This window comes from Temnothorax longispinosus, chromosome 4, assembly GCF_030848805.1.
Source record: "Temnothorax longispinosus isolate EJ_2023e chromosome 4, Tlon_JGU_v1, whole genome shotgun sequence".
NCBI lineage: Eukaryota > Metazoa > Arthropoda > Insecta > Hymenoptera > Formicidae > Temnothorax > Temnothorax longispinosus.
Window position 1 is genome coordinate 9,699,820 of NC_092361.1, and position 13,034 is coordinate 9,712,853.

Genomic DNA, 13,034 nt, shown 5'->3' on the forward strand with positions numbered 1-13,034 from the left:
TCACGTAAACACAGATATGTCTTACGATGATTTCAGTAAATTGTGTCATACGTGTTGGCAACAAAAGTACGGATTCGTGGTGATAGACAAGGACAGCGCGATTTCGAATGGTCGATACAGAAAAGGATTTAACGACTTTGCGATACCGAAACGTGGTTAGTTGTTGTCGACGCGTCGATTGAACAACGTTAGCGCAACATGGACAGCAGCGAGGAGATTAGAGAGCGCGAGAGGATAGCAAATCAAATTGCGAAAACGAGCAATTCGATTCGCAAAAAATATCACGCCTTGAAAACTGGTAAAGTGGAGGAAGATATCGCGTTGGAGAGACACTTTAAGCCCATCATCGAGCCTCTAAGGCAGATTGCCGAAAACACCGTTGCTGGCAAAGAATCTGACGTGTCAAAGATTGAGAATGAAACGGCGTGGGAAGACGAAGAGCCGAAGCTCAAAACGACGACGACCAAACGCCTCGTTTAACGACTCTGTAATGGCTTCAACTCCGGTTACGTTGAAACGATCGATAAATGTGCCATCTAATTTGAGCGAAATAACAAAAATTTTTAAACCGCGTAAACCGAAACGATCGAAAGGTCCATTGAATGAACCACCGATAACCTCTGCACCTTCCGTACAACCCACAGTGCTCGCAAACGAAGATGTTTTCGAAACCTCGAATGACCCACTCGTGACGTCCGTTCGACAGCAGTTGCAAACATCTGAGGGTCAAGAAACGTTGCGAGATCAATTGGGTCCATTGAGCCAAAAGTATGTCGGGGCAGTTCTGAGCGGCGATCAAGAAAGCGGTATGGACATCGCGTACGGTGTTAAATTCACCAACGATGGAATGATGCTCGGTAATAAACGTTTTGACGTGAACTACGCGGACAAGATAATTATCGACGGCATACGATACAATGGCACACGCGGTCTTTTCGAATTAATCTTTAAGAAATATCCCGATCATGATATCTACACAGAGGACGATATGCAAACATACAAGAGCATTCTGTTGATGACGAGTGCTCATAAACGCAATTATGATGCCCACGCTCAAATAAAGGGCAACGGGGGATACAAGTACACACATATAATCGGGCCGTTGATTTCGGGTAAAAAAGCTGGAAAAGGTATACCGCGTGCCATGACAGGCAACAAGATCGACCATATAATTGCATCGTCGATTTCGGGTAAAAAAGCTGGAAAAGGTATACCGCGTGCCATGACATTAAACGACAACAAGATCGATTATGTTCATTGGGACGATCCCAACGAGCTTGTAGATCGTCTCCGATTGCTCGAAGCTTCGCGCCTAGCGGGTCACACCGGTCACGATAACGAAATCCTGTCGATTATCGAGGAACTTCGCGAGGCTGGACTTATTATAAATTAAGTGGCGCGACAGCGAGTCATTCAATCAACATCGAAATGCCGATCAACAAGTTTGGTATATCGCTCGGAAGAGGCGGTGCGGAACCGTACTATCAATGGAGAGGATTAATCAGAAATTACGTGCGCGATAACGCTCTTTGCATGGTCGCCACCGACTTTGACGCGAAATCGCGCAAGATTCGACGGATAGCGCCGCCTGTAGATGATGGCGATGCAGCCAATAAACGTTACGTGCAGCAAAGCGTGCAAATTTTGAAAGATCGACAGGATGAAATGGAGAGAAAGATGGCCGCATTCCAGAATAACGTGCAAACTACCCTAAACGAACTTCAAAAGATGATTCATGATGTAATTGCGAATCATCGCGAATAGATAAGAACGTACATCTGATATCTGCGTCAGTTGCACGTCATCGTCATGGCTGGTAAGAAGCAATCAACTGAGAAACGGAGGCTTGTGGAAGAATTACACGCTCCTGCGAGAAGAAATTTTTCTCGAAGACGCGTCATAGTGCGCGGATACGATGACCTGTGGCAGGCGGATGTGGTCGAGATGCGCCCATACACGCGATTTAACAGAGGCTACCACTACATACTCACCGTTATCGACGTGCTGAGCAAGCACGCATGGGCCGTACCGCTCAAGACCAAGAGCGGACCCGAGGTTACTGCGGCGATCGCGAAAATAATTCGAGACGGCGGAAGATGCCCGAAAAATCTGCAGACTGACAAGGGAAAAGAATTTTACAACGCAAACGTGCAGAAACTCTTGAAGAAACATAATATCAATCACTATTCGACATATTCCGTAATGAAGGCATCGGTCGTCGAACGATTCAATCGCACGCTCAAGAACGACATGTGGAAAATGTTTACGCGCAATGGAAATTACAAATGGATCGACTCGCTGCCAGGTCTCGTATCGGATTACAACGCGCGAAAGCATCGAACTATCGGCATGCGACCCATCGATGTTACCCCCGCGATCGCCGACAAGCTGCTAACAACGGTGTACAGCCACGTAAAGATCGCTGCTCCCGCGCGATTCAAAGTGGGCGATTCGGTACGCGTGAGTAAATTCAAGACAATCTTCGAAAAAGGATACACGCCAAATTGGACCACGGAGGTGTTTAGAATCGTCAAAGTGCAGAAAACTAATCCTGTGACGTATCTGTTAGAAGATTTCTGCGGAAAACCCGTCGCCGGCGGCTTCTACGAATACGAGTTACATCGCGTTGCTAATCCCGACGTGTATCTCGTTGAAAAAGTTTTGCGCAAAAGAGGGGATGAGGTTTATGTAAAGTGGTTAGGATTTGATAATTCACACAATTCATGGATACACAAGAATAATGTATTGTAAAAATTTATTACAGTATAAAAATATACATATATATACATATGAGTCATTTATTTTCCTAAATATCTAAATGTAATTACAATATATTTACAGCGGTATTTACAATATATTTACAATGGTATTTACAATATATTTACAATGGTATTTTATAATGTCCCCATGGCAGCGTTTCGGTAGAACCGGGTATAATGTATCGCTTATCATCGTATGGACTTAGAGCTATTTTCGTTTCGGACACGGTGTATACCTCGTGTTTTTTGGATCTTATGCAGGTTTGCTGTCGCGTCATTTCAATTTCGTCGCGCAGACACCGCGTGTAATCGTCGAACGTTATCGACCTGGCTACGACGTTACTCTTAACACCTTTAGCTTTTTTCGTATCTTTCTTACCGTCCACTCGCAAGGCGTACATCTTTGCTCTAAGCCCGACGAATTCGGTCATTATCGCACCGTTATTTTCGTCTTTCATTAAGCCCGGAACTTTTTTATTGACGAGTGGGATACCGTATGTATTATCAATCGCGTAATCGCTAGTGTCAAATCTATGAATGTGGCGCTTCATGATATCATACACATCGTCGCACTCGATGTGATAAATGAGACTGTCAGTATCGGTGTACGTGACTTTACACTTGTCGCGATACAACGGTAACATGTACTCGTGATGAAATTCGTACAAACATGTCTTGGATATATCGAGGATGCACATACCCACATAATTGGTTTGTCGAACTTCACCTCGAGTTTTCGCATTTCTATTGCTACTAAATTCTCCGAAAAGACGCTTCGGCTATGAAAATTTGGTTTCGCAATCATAGCCTCCGCGCCGTATCTACCCTCCCAATGAGTCACGAGTCGCACGTCAACGTGATTGCGCACATTCTCCATGGTTTTGCCAAACACGGCATTGTTCATCAATTTGTATAAATTTTTCTCGAAATCATTGTTGGCCAACGTTCTAAATTTCGTATTGAGGTCTATATAATCGCGAAGCCATGGAGATTGCGCGAATTTCAGTATACGGTGAATTTTTGATATACGGAGACCGTGACGAGTACACTGCTGCAGGTTGCGATAATGTATTACATAACGTTTCTTATCGTATAATGTTGCGAGGAGCTTGTCCTGCCGCTTGCCGGGTGGTTTATCGCGCGTCGGACAGAACGGTAGGTCAGTGTGCGCGTCGTGAAGATGTTGCGGATACTCCAAGTCGACTTCGAGAATGTAGCCTATCGAGGAATCCAACGCGACATCCATAACATTAAAATCGGTTACGTCGTCGACCCATTTAAAATCTGCGTATGGCAATGGTTGACTCATTGCCCAGCCGTATAAGTTATTTACATCAAAATACATGAGGTACGACGACGGTTTCGATGGATCGTACGACTGCATGTACTTGTTGTTGGCCAGCGCGTATCTGTTTGAACATTGACTCAAACCGCCGCGTATACCGCGTTCGATAAACATGACCATGTCAATGTCGGTGAGCAATTCGAAATTGATGTGTGTATGCTTCAACATAGCATCCCACGTAAAACCCGGTAGAGTATAATAATACGCCGGATCGAGTCCATAACTCGCGACGCAACTATCGCGAAAATTTTCAAAGATATCGGCCAACAGCAAGACATCGGTCTTGAGATATAAATCGCTGTAATCACCGAGCGTTCGAATGGAGAACCGCTGCCAGACGTCGACGGCGTGCGCGTAATCGCTCTCGGATACGGTGTCACCTGTCAATGAACTGTAAAACGAGTCGCGCGGTGGTAAACACAAGTCCTCCAATTTTTCGACGCAGTCAATGTACTCATAGGGAAATACACCTTTTCGTGTCAGCAAATCAAAATTTTCTGCGGATAATTCACAAAATTCGCGTTGCAATATTCGCAGTTTATTCTTGCTGAGATAAGATGCCAATTTGTCGAGACTAGCGGTGAGAAACTTGTACGAATCGATAAATCGCAATTTGACGCACGTTTTCTTATCTTTATCTTCGGTGCTTTGAACGTTTTTTGTAAACGAAATATATTTTTCTTTTGTGATCGGGAGTAAATCTACATGTCCTTCGTATGCTGTTGCTATTTCAGTTATAATAAAATGTGCATCGTATCCCGATAAATTATGAAACACTATGGGAATGCAATGCGAATCTTTATAATTCAGATTGCACGTCGAATGCGCGGGACCTCTGTATCGACCGGTCAGGTGACAATGGTCGCGTACTCGCACGTCGTCTGGCTCGAACGGTTCTTTGCACACGTGACAGTGCGTTGCGCTGTTAAACTTTTCCCACTCGTCTCGCGTGAAATCTGCCATGGGTACATTAGTGGACAATATAGTTTTTACGTCGTGAGCTAAACGTCTTAGCTCCTCGGCGAACCACGCGACGCAATCCTTATCGCGACGAAACCGATACATAGATAACGACTCGTCGTACGAGCAACGCACGTAGTACCTTATGCTAAACACGCGATGATGCTGATATGTGTACCTGGACGTTTCCGGATCCGCTTCCATCTTCTCCAGGGTACACTCCAGGTCGGCGTATACGACAAACGGAACTCGTTCCTTCCTGTTGTGATTTTTAAAGGCCAACCACTTGTCGTTATCGCTCGGTAACTTGATCGCGCAGTCATTCATCTCCTGACAGTCGACGGTGTGGGCAGCCAATTTCTCGTTGGAGCTGAAGTAGTGCAAACATCTGCAAAAAAAATAAACGCAAATTATATAATTTTTTTTTTTATACACAAATTATTCTATATATTATTGAAAGAACTATAGTTCGGTACTTACCGATCGCAAATGTATTTCCGACCATGGTGTCGGTTGATTTGCGAGCTCACGAGGCGGGATAGGTTCTTGATCCACGCAAAATGTCCAACGTTGTCGTTATGCACGTACAGCAGATTTACGTGTCTGTCCATCTTTCGGTCAGTCACTCGTATTGGCAAGATAGCAAGTCCCTTGTTTTTTTTTCTCGATGCTGTACACGTTGATGGAGATGTTGTTGTGATTTTCAAATTTTTTAATTTGATCCAACGTCATTGGAAACTCAATGTCCGTAAGATCTAGCACCGACGTGTAATGTGGATACGACGATTTCCGATCTGCGTGTCTCTCAACTGGATACAGAGCAGCCACCACTGACCATGCGAAACATGCATTGTCAATTGATTGCACATTTATCACCGCCTTCTTCTTTTTAATTTCTTGCGGTATTTCCACAAAACACCCCGCGTGCAATGGATTGTATTTGTTCACGTTTACCATTAAATTGAGTATACGCGACAACGCCCATCCGCTATCACGTTCCTGGAATTCCTCCAGCTTTGCTAAGGTAGGCTCGATGACGTGTTGCTTGTACCACTCGTGCAGATCGGACTCACGAAAGAGTTCATAGTTTCTCGTTGCGATACTTTTATTCGCGCGTTTGTCACCCGCAACAAATTCACCATTAAACACTGTGTTAATTTTTACATTGTCATGTCGTTGCATGACGTTCTGCACACGATCGAGTACAATTTCTCTCGCATTTTTGAGAAATTGACGAGGGTCGATGTGTTTGGAATTTATCACCGCACCAGTCAATATACGGCTTTCAAAAGCCGGATCTATCTCGCGCCATCTGAGTCCTGTCTCACTCGCACTGTATCCCGCAGCCACATGTACGAAACGTTGACGTACCAAGTCTTTCAAACCTTCGAGTCTTGCGATACAAGCGACCAATGACTGTTTGAGACCGATCGATGACTGATCGATTGATAATCGTGGCCGTTTAATTCGGCTTTGTTCTTCCAACGATTCGATAAACTCGTCGCATCGTTGCTCCCACGCGGCATAGTCTTCCCTCGAATTTAACAGGGTGGATTGCTCCAACAACTCCTGCTCCATGTTATTGCACGATCCTCTTGCTAACGTCATTTGTTGCACTCACGACTTCCAGTTCTCGACTATTGAGCGTATCCCCTAGATTCGTCATTTTATATTCTACTAATGATGCATCGTTTGCTTATCATATCTAATTTCATCTCAGCAGCCATACATCGACGTTATTTGCAAAATTTGCAGTTTTGCACGTGTTCGATGAAATCATTGCGAGACACGTACGTTCACGAAAATGCGCCATTGACTTTTGGTGATTTGATCTGTATCAATGCAGCAGCCGTACATCGGCGCTATTTGCAGTTTTGCACGTGTTCGATGAAATCATCGCGAGACATGTCGCGACATGTTCTTCAAAACAATAACGCTCCATTAAATTATGCGAAATTGCAAATTTTGCAGTTTTGCACGTGTTCGATAAAATCATCGCGAGACACGTCGCGACATGTTCTTGAAAACAATAACGCTCCATTGACTTATGCGAAATTGCAAAATTTGCAGTTTTGCACGTGTTCGATGAAATCATCGCGAGACATGTCGCGACATGTTCTTCAAAACAATAACGCTCCATTAAATTATGCGAAATTGCAAATTTTGCAGTTTTGCACGTGTTCGATAAAATCATCGCGAGACACGTCGCGACACGTTCTTGAAAACAATAACGCTTCATTGACTTATGCGAAATTGCAAAATTTGCAGTTTTGCACGTGTTCGATGAAATCATCGCGAGACACGTATGCTCTTGAAAAGAAATCATATTTGATGCCCGATGAGGTGATCTCATCACGAATGTTCTTGACAAAGATATCACATTTAACGTATATGTAGATTGTGGTAGCGGTCACCATGCAGCAGCCGTACATTGGCTCTATTTTTGCAAGATTTGCAGTTTTGGGTATGTATAAATGGTCTACGAGGATTCTAGAGCGCAGTCGAGAGTTCGATACGGTTCGAGTACGTCGCAAACAGCCTCCAGATACGATGAACATTCACGGTGCGAACTACTACGTTCCAATTCAGGATGAAACGTGCGAGAAACAGCACAATGAGTATGTACCGATAATTTTCATATATACCTGTGCAAAAAAACTTTTATAAACATATAATTGTATTTTTTCAGTTTTGATAAACCCCGCTACACGCCACGTATTTTGGGAAGGAGATTTGCCTTGACATCAACAGCGTATAAATTTTTGGATGTTGGAATCAACGCGGGACCTATGTCCTCTGTGGATATACTTATTGGCGATAACCGAGGCAATCGGATAATTCTGCTACATGCAACGTGGGTGACATTCATCGAAAAACGTGCAGATATACAGCGACTCGTGCAATCATCGGCACCATCATCGCTAACGTTTCGAGATCTGGAGCTTGTTAAAATACGTGACGCAGATATTGTAAAATTGACGTCGTGCGGCACCAGCTTGTACATGAAACCGTCAACTGTACTCTTCCTGTTCGAACTAGAACATTGCGTCGAGAATGTGTATTTTCAACTATGTCAAAATGTTCACGGCGTAAGTGAAAAGTTCAAACAGTTTGTAACAATTTTACGTCAAAATTGTATCACCGATAAATGTAACGCAGTTACAATCTTGCGTGACGTTTATGATAAAAATTCGATTATTGATTGCGAATTATTAGCCTACGCTTTGGATACTATTGTGTATAATGCGCTACATGATAAATAAATGCATATAATATGGTTAAAAAGTTTTTTCTTTTCATTTACCGTTCATCCCATTTCCTGTCATAAAGCTGTCTTCGTTTATCGTTTACTTAAATGTAATATTAAAAATTAAATATCGCGAAAATCTGAACGATTAAATATCGCTGGCGAAGAAAAAATACGCGATCGTGAGCGCGAACGGGGGGACGGGGGCGCGAGACACCGCGCGAATGAGAAGACGAATAGGGGGACGGGAAAGAAACATCTACGAGGGAGAGATAACGCGAGCGTGACGTGTGACGTCACGCGGACTTCGCGGCGCGGCGAAACGCGAACGCGGGTCCCCTCGCCCCGCGGCGCCCGAAAACGCGAACGCTCCGCGGCGCGGCGAAAACGCGGATCCCCCCACGCCCCGCGGCGCGGCGGAAACGCGGTCGCCTTGCGGCGCCGGAAAACGCGGACCCCCTCACCCCGCGGCGCCGGAAAACGTGGACCCCCCTCGCCCCGCGGCGCCGGAAAACGCGGTTCTCCCCTCCCCCTCCCCCGCGACGCCTGAAAAACGCGGTTCCCCCCTCCTCCTCCCCCGCGACGCCTGAAAACGCGGTTCCCCCCCCCCCCCCCCCCGCGGCGCCGAAACACGCGGTTCCCCCCTCCCCCGCGGTCCCCCCCGCCCGCGGTTCGCCCCTCGCCCCTCACCCCCCCTCATTGCCCCATGGGTTAGAACTCCCATAGCTTACCTACTACGAACACCCATACAACAGCAAAATGTGTATACGTTGCCGTGCGAAAGTTTTCTCTACGTCGAAGAAACATTGACGGTGACCGGAGCAGCCGGCCAAGCCGATAACGTGGTATTGGGGAATAATTGCGTCGCGTTCATGTTCGATGAAATTCGATACGAGCTCGACAGTGTGGAGATTGATTACTGCAGGAACGTAGGAATAACCAGCACGCTCAAGAACTACGTAACGGTATCGTCCGACAGAAGCGTGATCCTGCGAAACGCGGGCTGGGAACCACATAATAACCCGAACGGATACTTCAATTTCTGCGTACCGCTTAACCTGTTACTGGGATTTTGCGAGGATTACAAATGCGTGGTGATCAACGCTCGTCACGAATTAATCTTGATACGATCACGCACCGACAACAATTGTCTGGTGGGAAGTCTCGCGTTGGAGCCTACTGTCAAACTACTCAAGATACAGTGGCGAATGCCTCACGTGGTATTGAGCGAGGTCAACAAGCTGTCGATGCTGCGCGCCTTGGAAAACGGACGATATCTAAGTATGGGTTTCCGTTCGTGGGATCTGTACGAGTATCCCCTGTTGCAGAACACGACCAAGCACTCGTGGGCCATTAAGACCGCGACTCAGCTCGAGAAACCGCGATACGTCGTCTTCGCTCTGCAAACGGGTCGGAAGAACGTCATGACCAACGTGAAACTCTACCTAAACTCGGAAGTCTATCCGTACGACGATTTGAATTTGGATTTTGGTAAACACAGATGGGCGATTCTCTACGATATGTACGCGCGTTTCTGCAAGGGCTATTACGAATACGAATATCTCGAGCCGAGTCTCACCGTTTCGACTTTTCTACGTAACGGCCCGTTCGTGATCATCGATTGCTCTCGACAAAACGAATCCGTCAAAAACGCCACCGTGGATGTCAGACTAGAATTCGATTGCATGGAGAACGTACCGCCGAATACCTCCACGTACTGTCTCATCATACACGATCGCGTGATCGAGTACAATCCGTTGACCAACGTAGTGCGCAAAATAGTCTGAGTGTTCGCGGCAACGTCGACGAAAATTTTCTCTCTTTTTAACTCCCGATACAAATTTATGAGAGGGGAAAAAGGGGAACAGGATATAAAAATCAGAGTGCCGCGAAACGCGCGTCATTCCTCTCGATTCACGCATCGAAGAAAGAGAGATATCTCTTCATGCCCGCACCAACGTTCGTCGACCTGCAAGGTTTCGTCGTCGGGATGAAATTTGTCGTGAAGGAGGTGGCGGTGCTGAGAAACGGGGCCGTTCTGGCGCATTACATCTTTACATGCCCCATGCCGTGGAATCTCTTCACAAAATCCGACAAATCGTGCGCTTCCTGGTTGATTCGCAATCACCATGGATTACGATGGGAAGACGGAAACGTGCCGTACAGCAAGGTGAAGCGTTTAATTACGTCGGCCGTGCTCGGTGAGGAAGAAGACGACAACGATGACGACGACGACGACGACGACGACGACGAGATGCCGACTCTCGTGTACGTCAAGGGATGTCAGAAACGAGAATGGCTGGTGGATCTGCTTGAGAATAAAGCGAGAAAAGACCTAAACATCGAGACTCTGGATGCGGATTACGAAGATATCGAATCTTTAAATATTCTAGATGCTGCCAATACTATGCGATGTGGAAAACACGTTAAGAATTGCGCGTTGCAAAATGTATTAAAAATATTTAACTGGTGGTCGAAACGCCAGAAAGAATTGTCATTTTTTTTTTTTAATAATTTTTATATGTATGTGTAAATTTTACAATGTTTTATTTCCTTTCCCCCATTAGTCGATAGTGTACAAAATTAAAAAATAAGTAGGTATACGTGACAAATTCTAACTCGATAGCTTCGAGGGGGGGTATCAGGTTTCAGCGAACATGTCTGAACATGTTTTGCGGTTGATGTCGTGCGGAAGGGAGAGGGGGGTCTTAATAAAAAAAAAAAACATCCTACCTTAGTCCCCTTTCCTAAATTTCCGAGCGCTGATTGGGCGTTCCAGAAACATTAATTTCCCCCTCCTTCATCATAGTTTTGGAAGTTGCCGCGTATATTCCATTAATTTTATACGACTAGTCTCGTATCGACTGCTTGTGTGAACGGTGTTCACTTCTCATAACCGAGAGAAAGAATGTATTCCGTTGAAGGAAGCAACGGCGGTAACAGCAGTGGCAGTAGACGTATGAATTATTACGTACCGATTCACGATGATGATGATGAAACTCCATTGTACGAGAACAAGTGTAACAAGTAAGTTTTTTCGTTGTTTTTCTTAAATTATAAAGCTTTATATTTTTTTTAAATTGCAAATTATAAATTGTATTATTTTTTTATTACTAATTTCGTTATTTTTTACAGCATTTCGTTAAAACGTCGCGCGGTTCGTATACTCAGCAGACGATACGCATTGACGGCTACGGGATACAAATTCCTTGAAGTTGGTGTTAACGTGGGTCCACCGAGTTACGTGGAGATCGCCGTAGGAGATCATCGAGGAACGGAATTGATACTGTCCCTCGAAACGTGACAGAGATTCTATGAACAACGACGTAACATTCTGAATTTCATTCGATCCTCTAAAGATACGTGTGATTTTATAAGCGTTGGACCGCTAACATTGAGAATTTGTACGATTAACGGTGTCAAACTCGTACGTCTCGAGTCTTTAAACGTACGCTTAACGATGATCGAATCGACGTTACACCGTATGCTCGATCTTGATCTGTGCATCGACGCGCTGTTCCATCGATTGAGTAGAATTGTCGAATCCTACGCAAGTATTGAATGTAATACGCGATAGCGATGCTTTCGATAAACATCAGCTCGTCGATTGTGAGCTCGCAGCTTTATTTTTTAGTGCGTTACCGTAGTACGTAAAAAAACAAAAAATATGTAAAAGAAGAAGAATAAAAAAATGTATTTTTTAAAATATAAATCATGACTTAATTTCTTTACACGCATTTCCATTCGAGCCGTATATGCGACGTTCAACTCGAACCATTCGGGCCGCTTGAAATTTAAGGTATATCATATATCGTAAACTATGAAGCCATGCTCCGGCGACGCTCGCCTATGTGGTGTTGATGCTCCAACGAATCCTTTCTCGCTATTGTAATGCTAGATATATTTTATCTTAATTACTTTTCTGAGCTCTGGTTCAGTCCTCTGCAGTCAGTTAAGTCAGTAGTGTGAAAACGTTCGCAAGCGCAAGTAGAGCACTGTGTAAGAATAAGAAATGGACCGAGAAGAAATGGAACGAAGATATCACATAATCGAAGAATGCATTGAAATCGTGTACCCCGCAGTAGGAGTATGTATACTTAATACCGTTGCGTGCGTGTCGCCCGGTATGCTTTTCGAACTCCAAGCTCTGAACCGTGCAGTTCGTCACTTCGTCACGACGATCGTTTAAATCGTCGTTATTTTCGTGAGTGCGCGAGTGTGAATAAGTGTCTGAGAGAGTCACGGACTCACTGTCGGCTTGGGCGTAACATTTTTTTGAAAAAGCATACCGGGCGGCATGCACGCAACAATACATAATTGTATATTATATATTTTTTAAAAAATTAACCATTCTGTTAACGCGTTACAGTGGATATGGGTCGACAACGTGCCGGTGCGCGAGGTCCGGTTTTATAATATGGTGAGGGTTCGGATCCCTCACAGACAGATGTGTTTAATATTTTTTTCACAGATTTTAAATTTTTTAAAATTTTTTAAACTTTTTTTAAATTTTTTTAAATTTTTTTTCAGCATTTTATATATTTCGATGAAATCCGAATTCGGGGATTTATCAACATACATCGTCAGCGTTTGGTACGTTGGTTTAGAAAAGTGGATTCCGAAGACAACGAGGAAATCTGGGACGTTTTAGGAGACGAAGACATCTTCGAATTACGAAGATTATTCGATATGCAAAATGAGTTTGAGAGAAAAGAATAAGTGC

The 13,034-nt window shown here is 44.5% G+C and overlaps 4 protein-coding genes across 4 annotated transcripts; 2 read left to right on the forward strand and 2 right to left on the reverse strand.

Annotated features, from left to right (window-relative positions):
- Positions 1-2,816: 2,816 nt before the first annotated feature.
- LOC139811382 (uncharacterized) lies at positions 2,817-5,113 on the reverse strand. The gene is given in 2 exon segments (XM_071775667.1): positions 2,817-3,468; positions 3,471-5,113. Coding segments are annotated over 2 exon segments (2,184 nt in total). The 5' UTR covers positions 5,068-5,113; the 3' UTR covers positions 2,817-2,881.
- A 479-nt stretch (positions 5,114-5,592) lies between these two features.
- Positions 5,593-7,111, reverse strand: LOC139811384 (uncharacterized). The gene has a single exon (XM_071775669.1). It carries the CDS (start codon positions 6,670-6,672, stop codon positions 5,683-5,685), a length of 990 nt encoding a protein of 329 aa, XP_071631770.1. The 5' UTR covers positions 6,673-7,111; the 3' UTR covers positions 5,593-5,682.
- A 197-nt stretch (positions 7,112-7,308) lies between these two features.
- LOC139811386 (uncharacterized) lies at positions 7,309-8,342 on the forward strand. Its single transcript, XM_071775670.1, has 2 exons — positions 7,309-7,682; positions 7,754-8,342. Exons 1-2 carry the CDS (start codon positions 7,480-7,482, stop codon positions 8,325-8,327), a joined length of 777 nt encoding a protein of 258 aa, XP_071631771.1. The 5' UTR covers positions 7,309-7,479; the 3' UTR covers positions 8,328-8,342.
- An 841-nt stretch (positions 8,343-9,183) lies between these two features.
- On the forward strand, positions 9,184-10,098 carry LOC139812066 (uncharacterized). The gene has a single exon (XM_071776696.1). It carries the CDS (start codon positions 9,184-9,186, stop codon positions 10,096-10,098), a length of 915 nt encoding a protein of 304 aa, XP_071632797.1.
- The last annotated feature ends 2,936 nt before the right edge of the window (positions 10,099-13,034 follow it).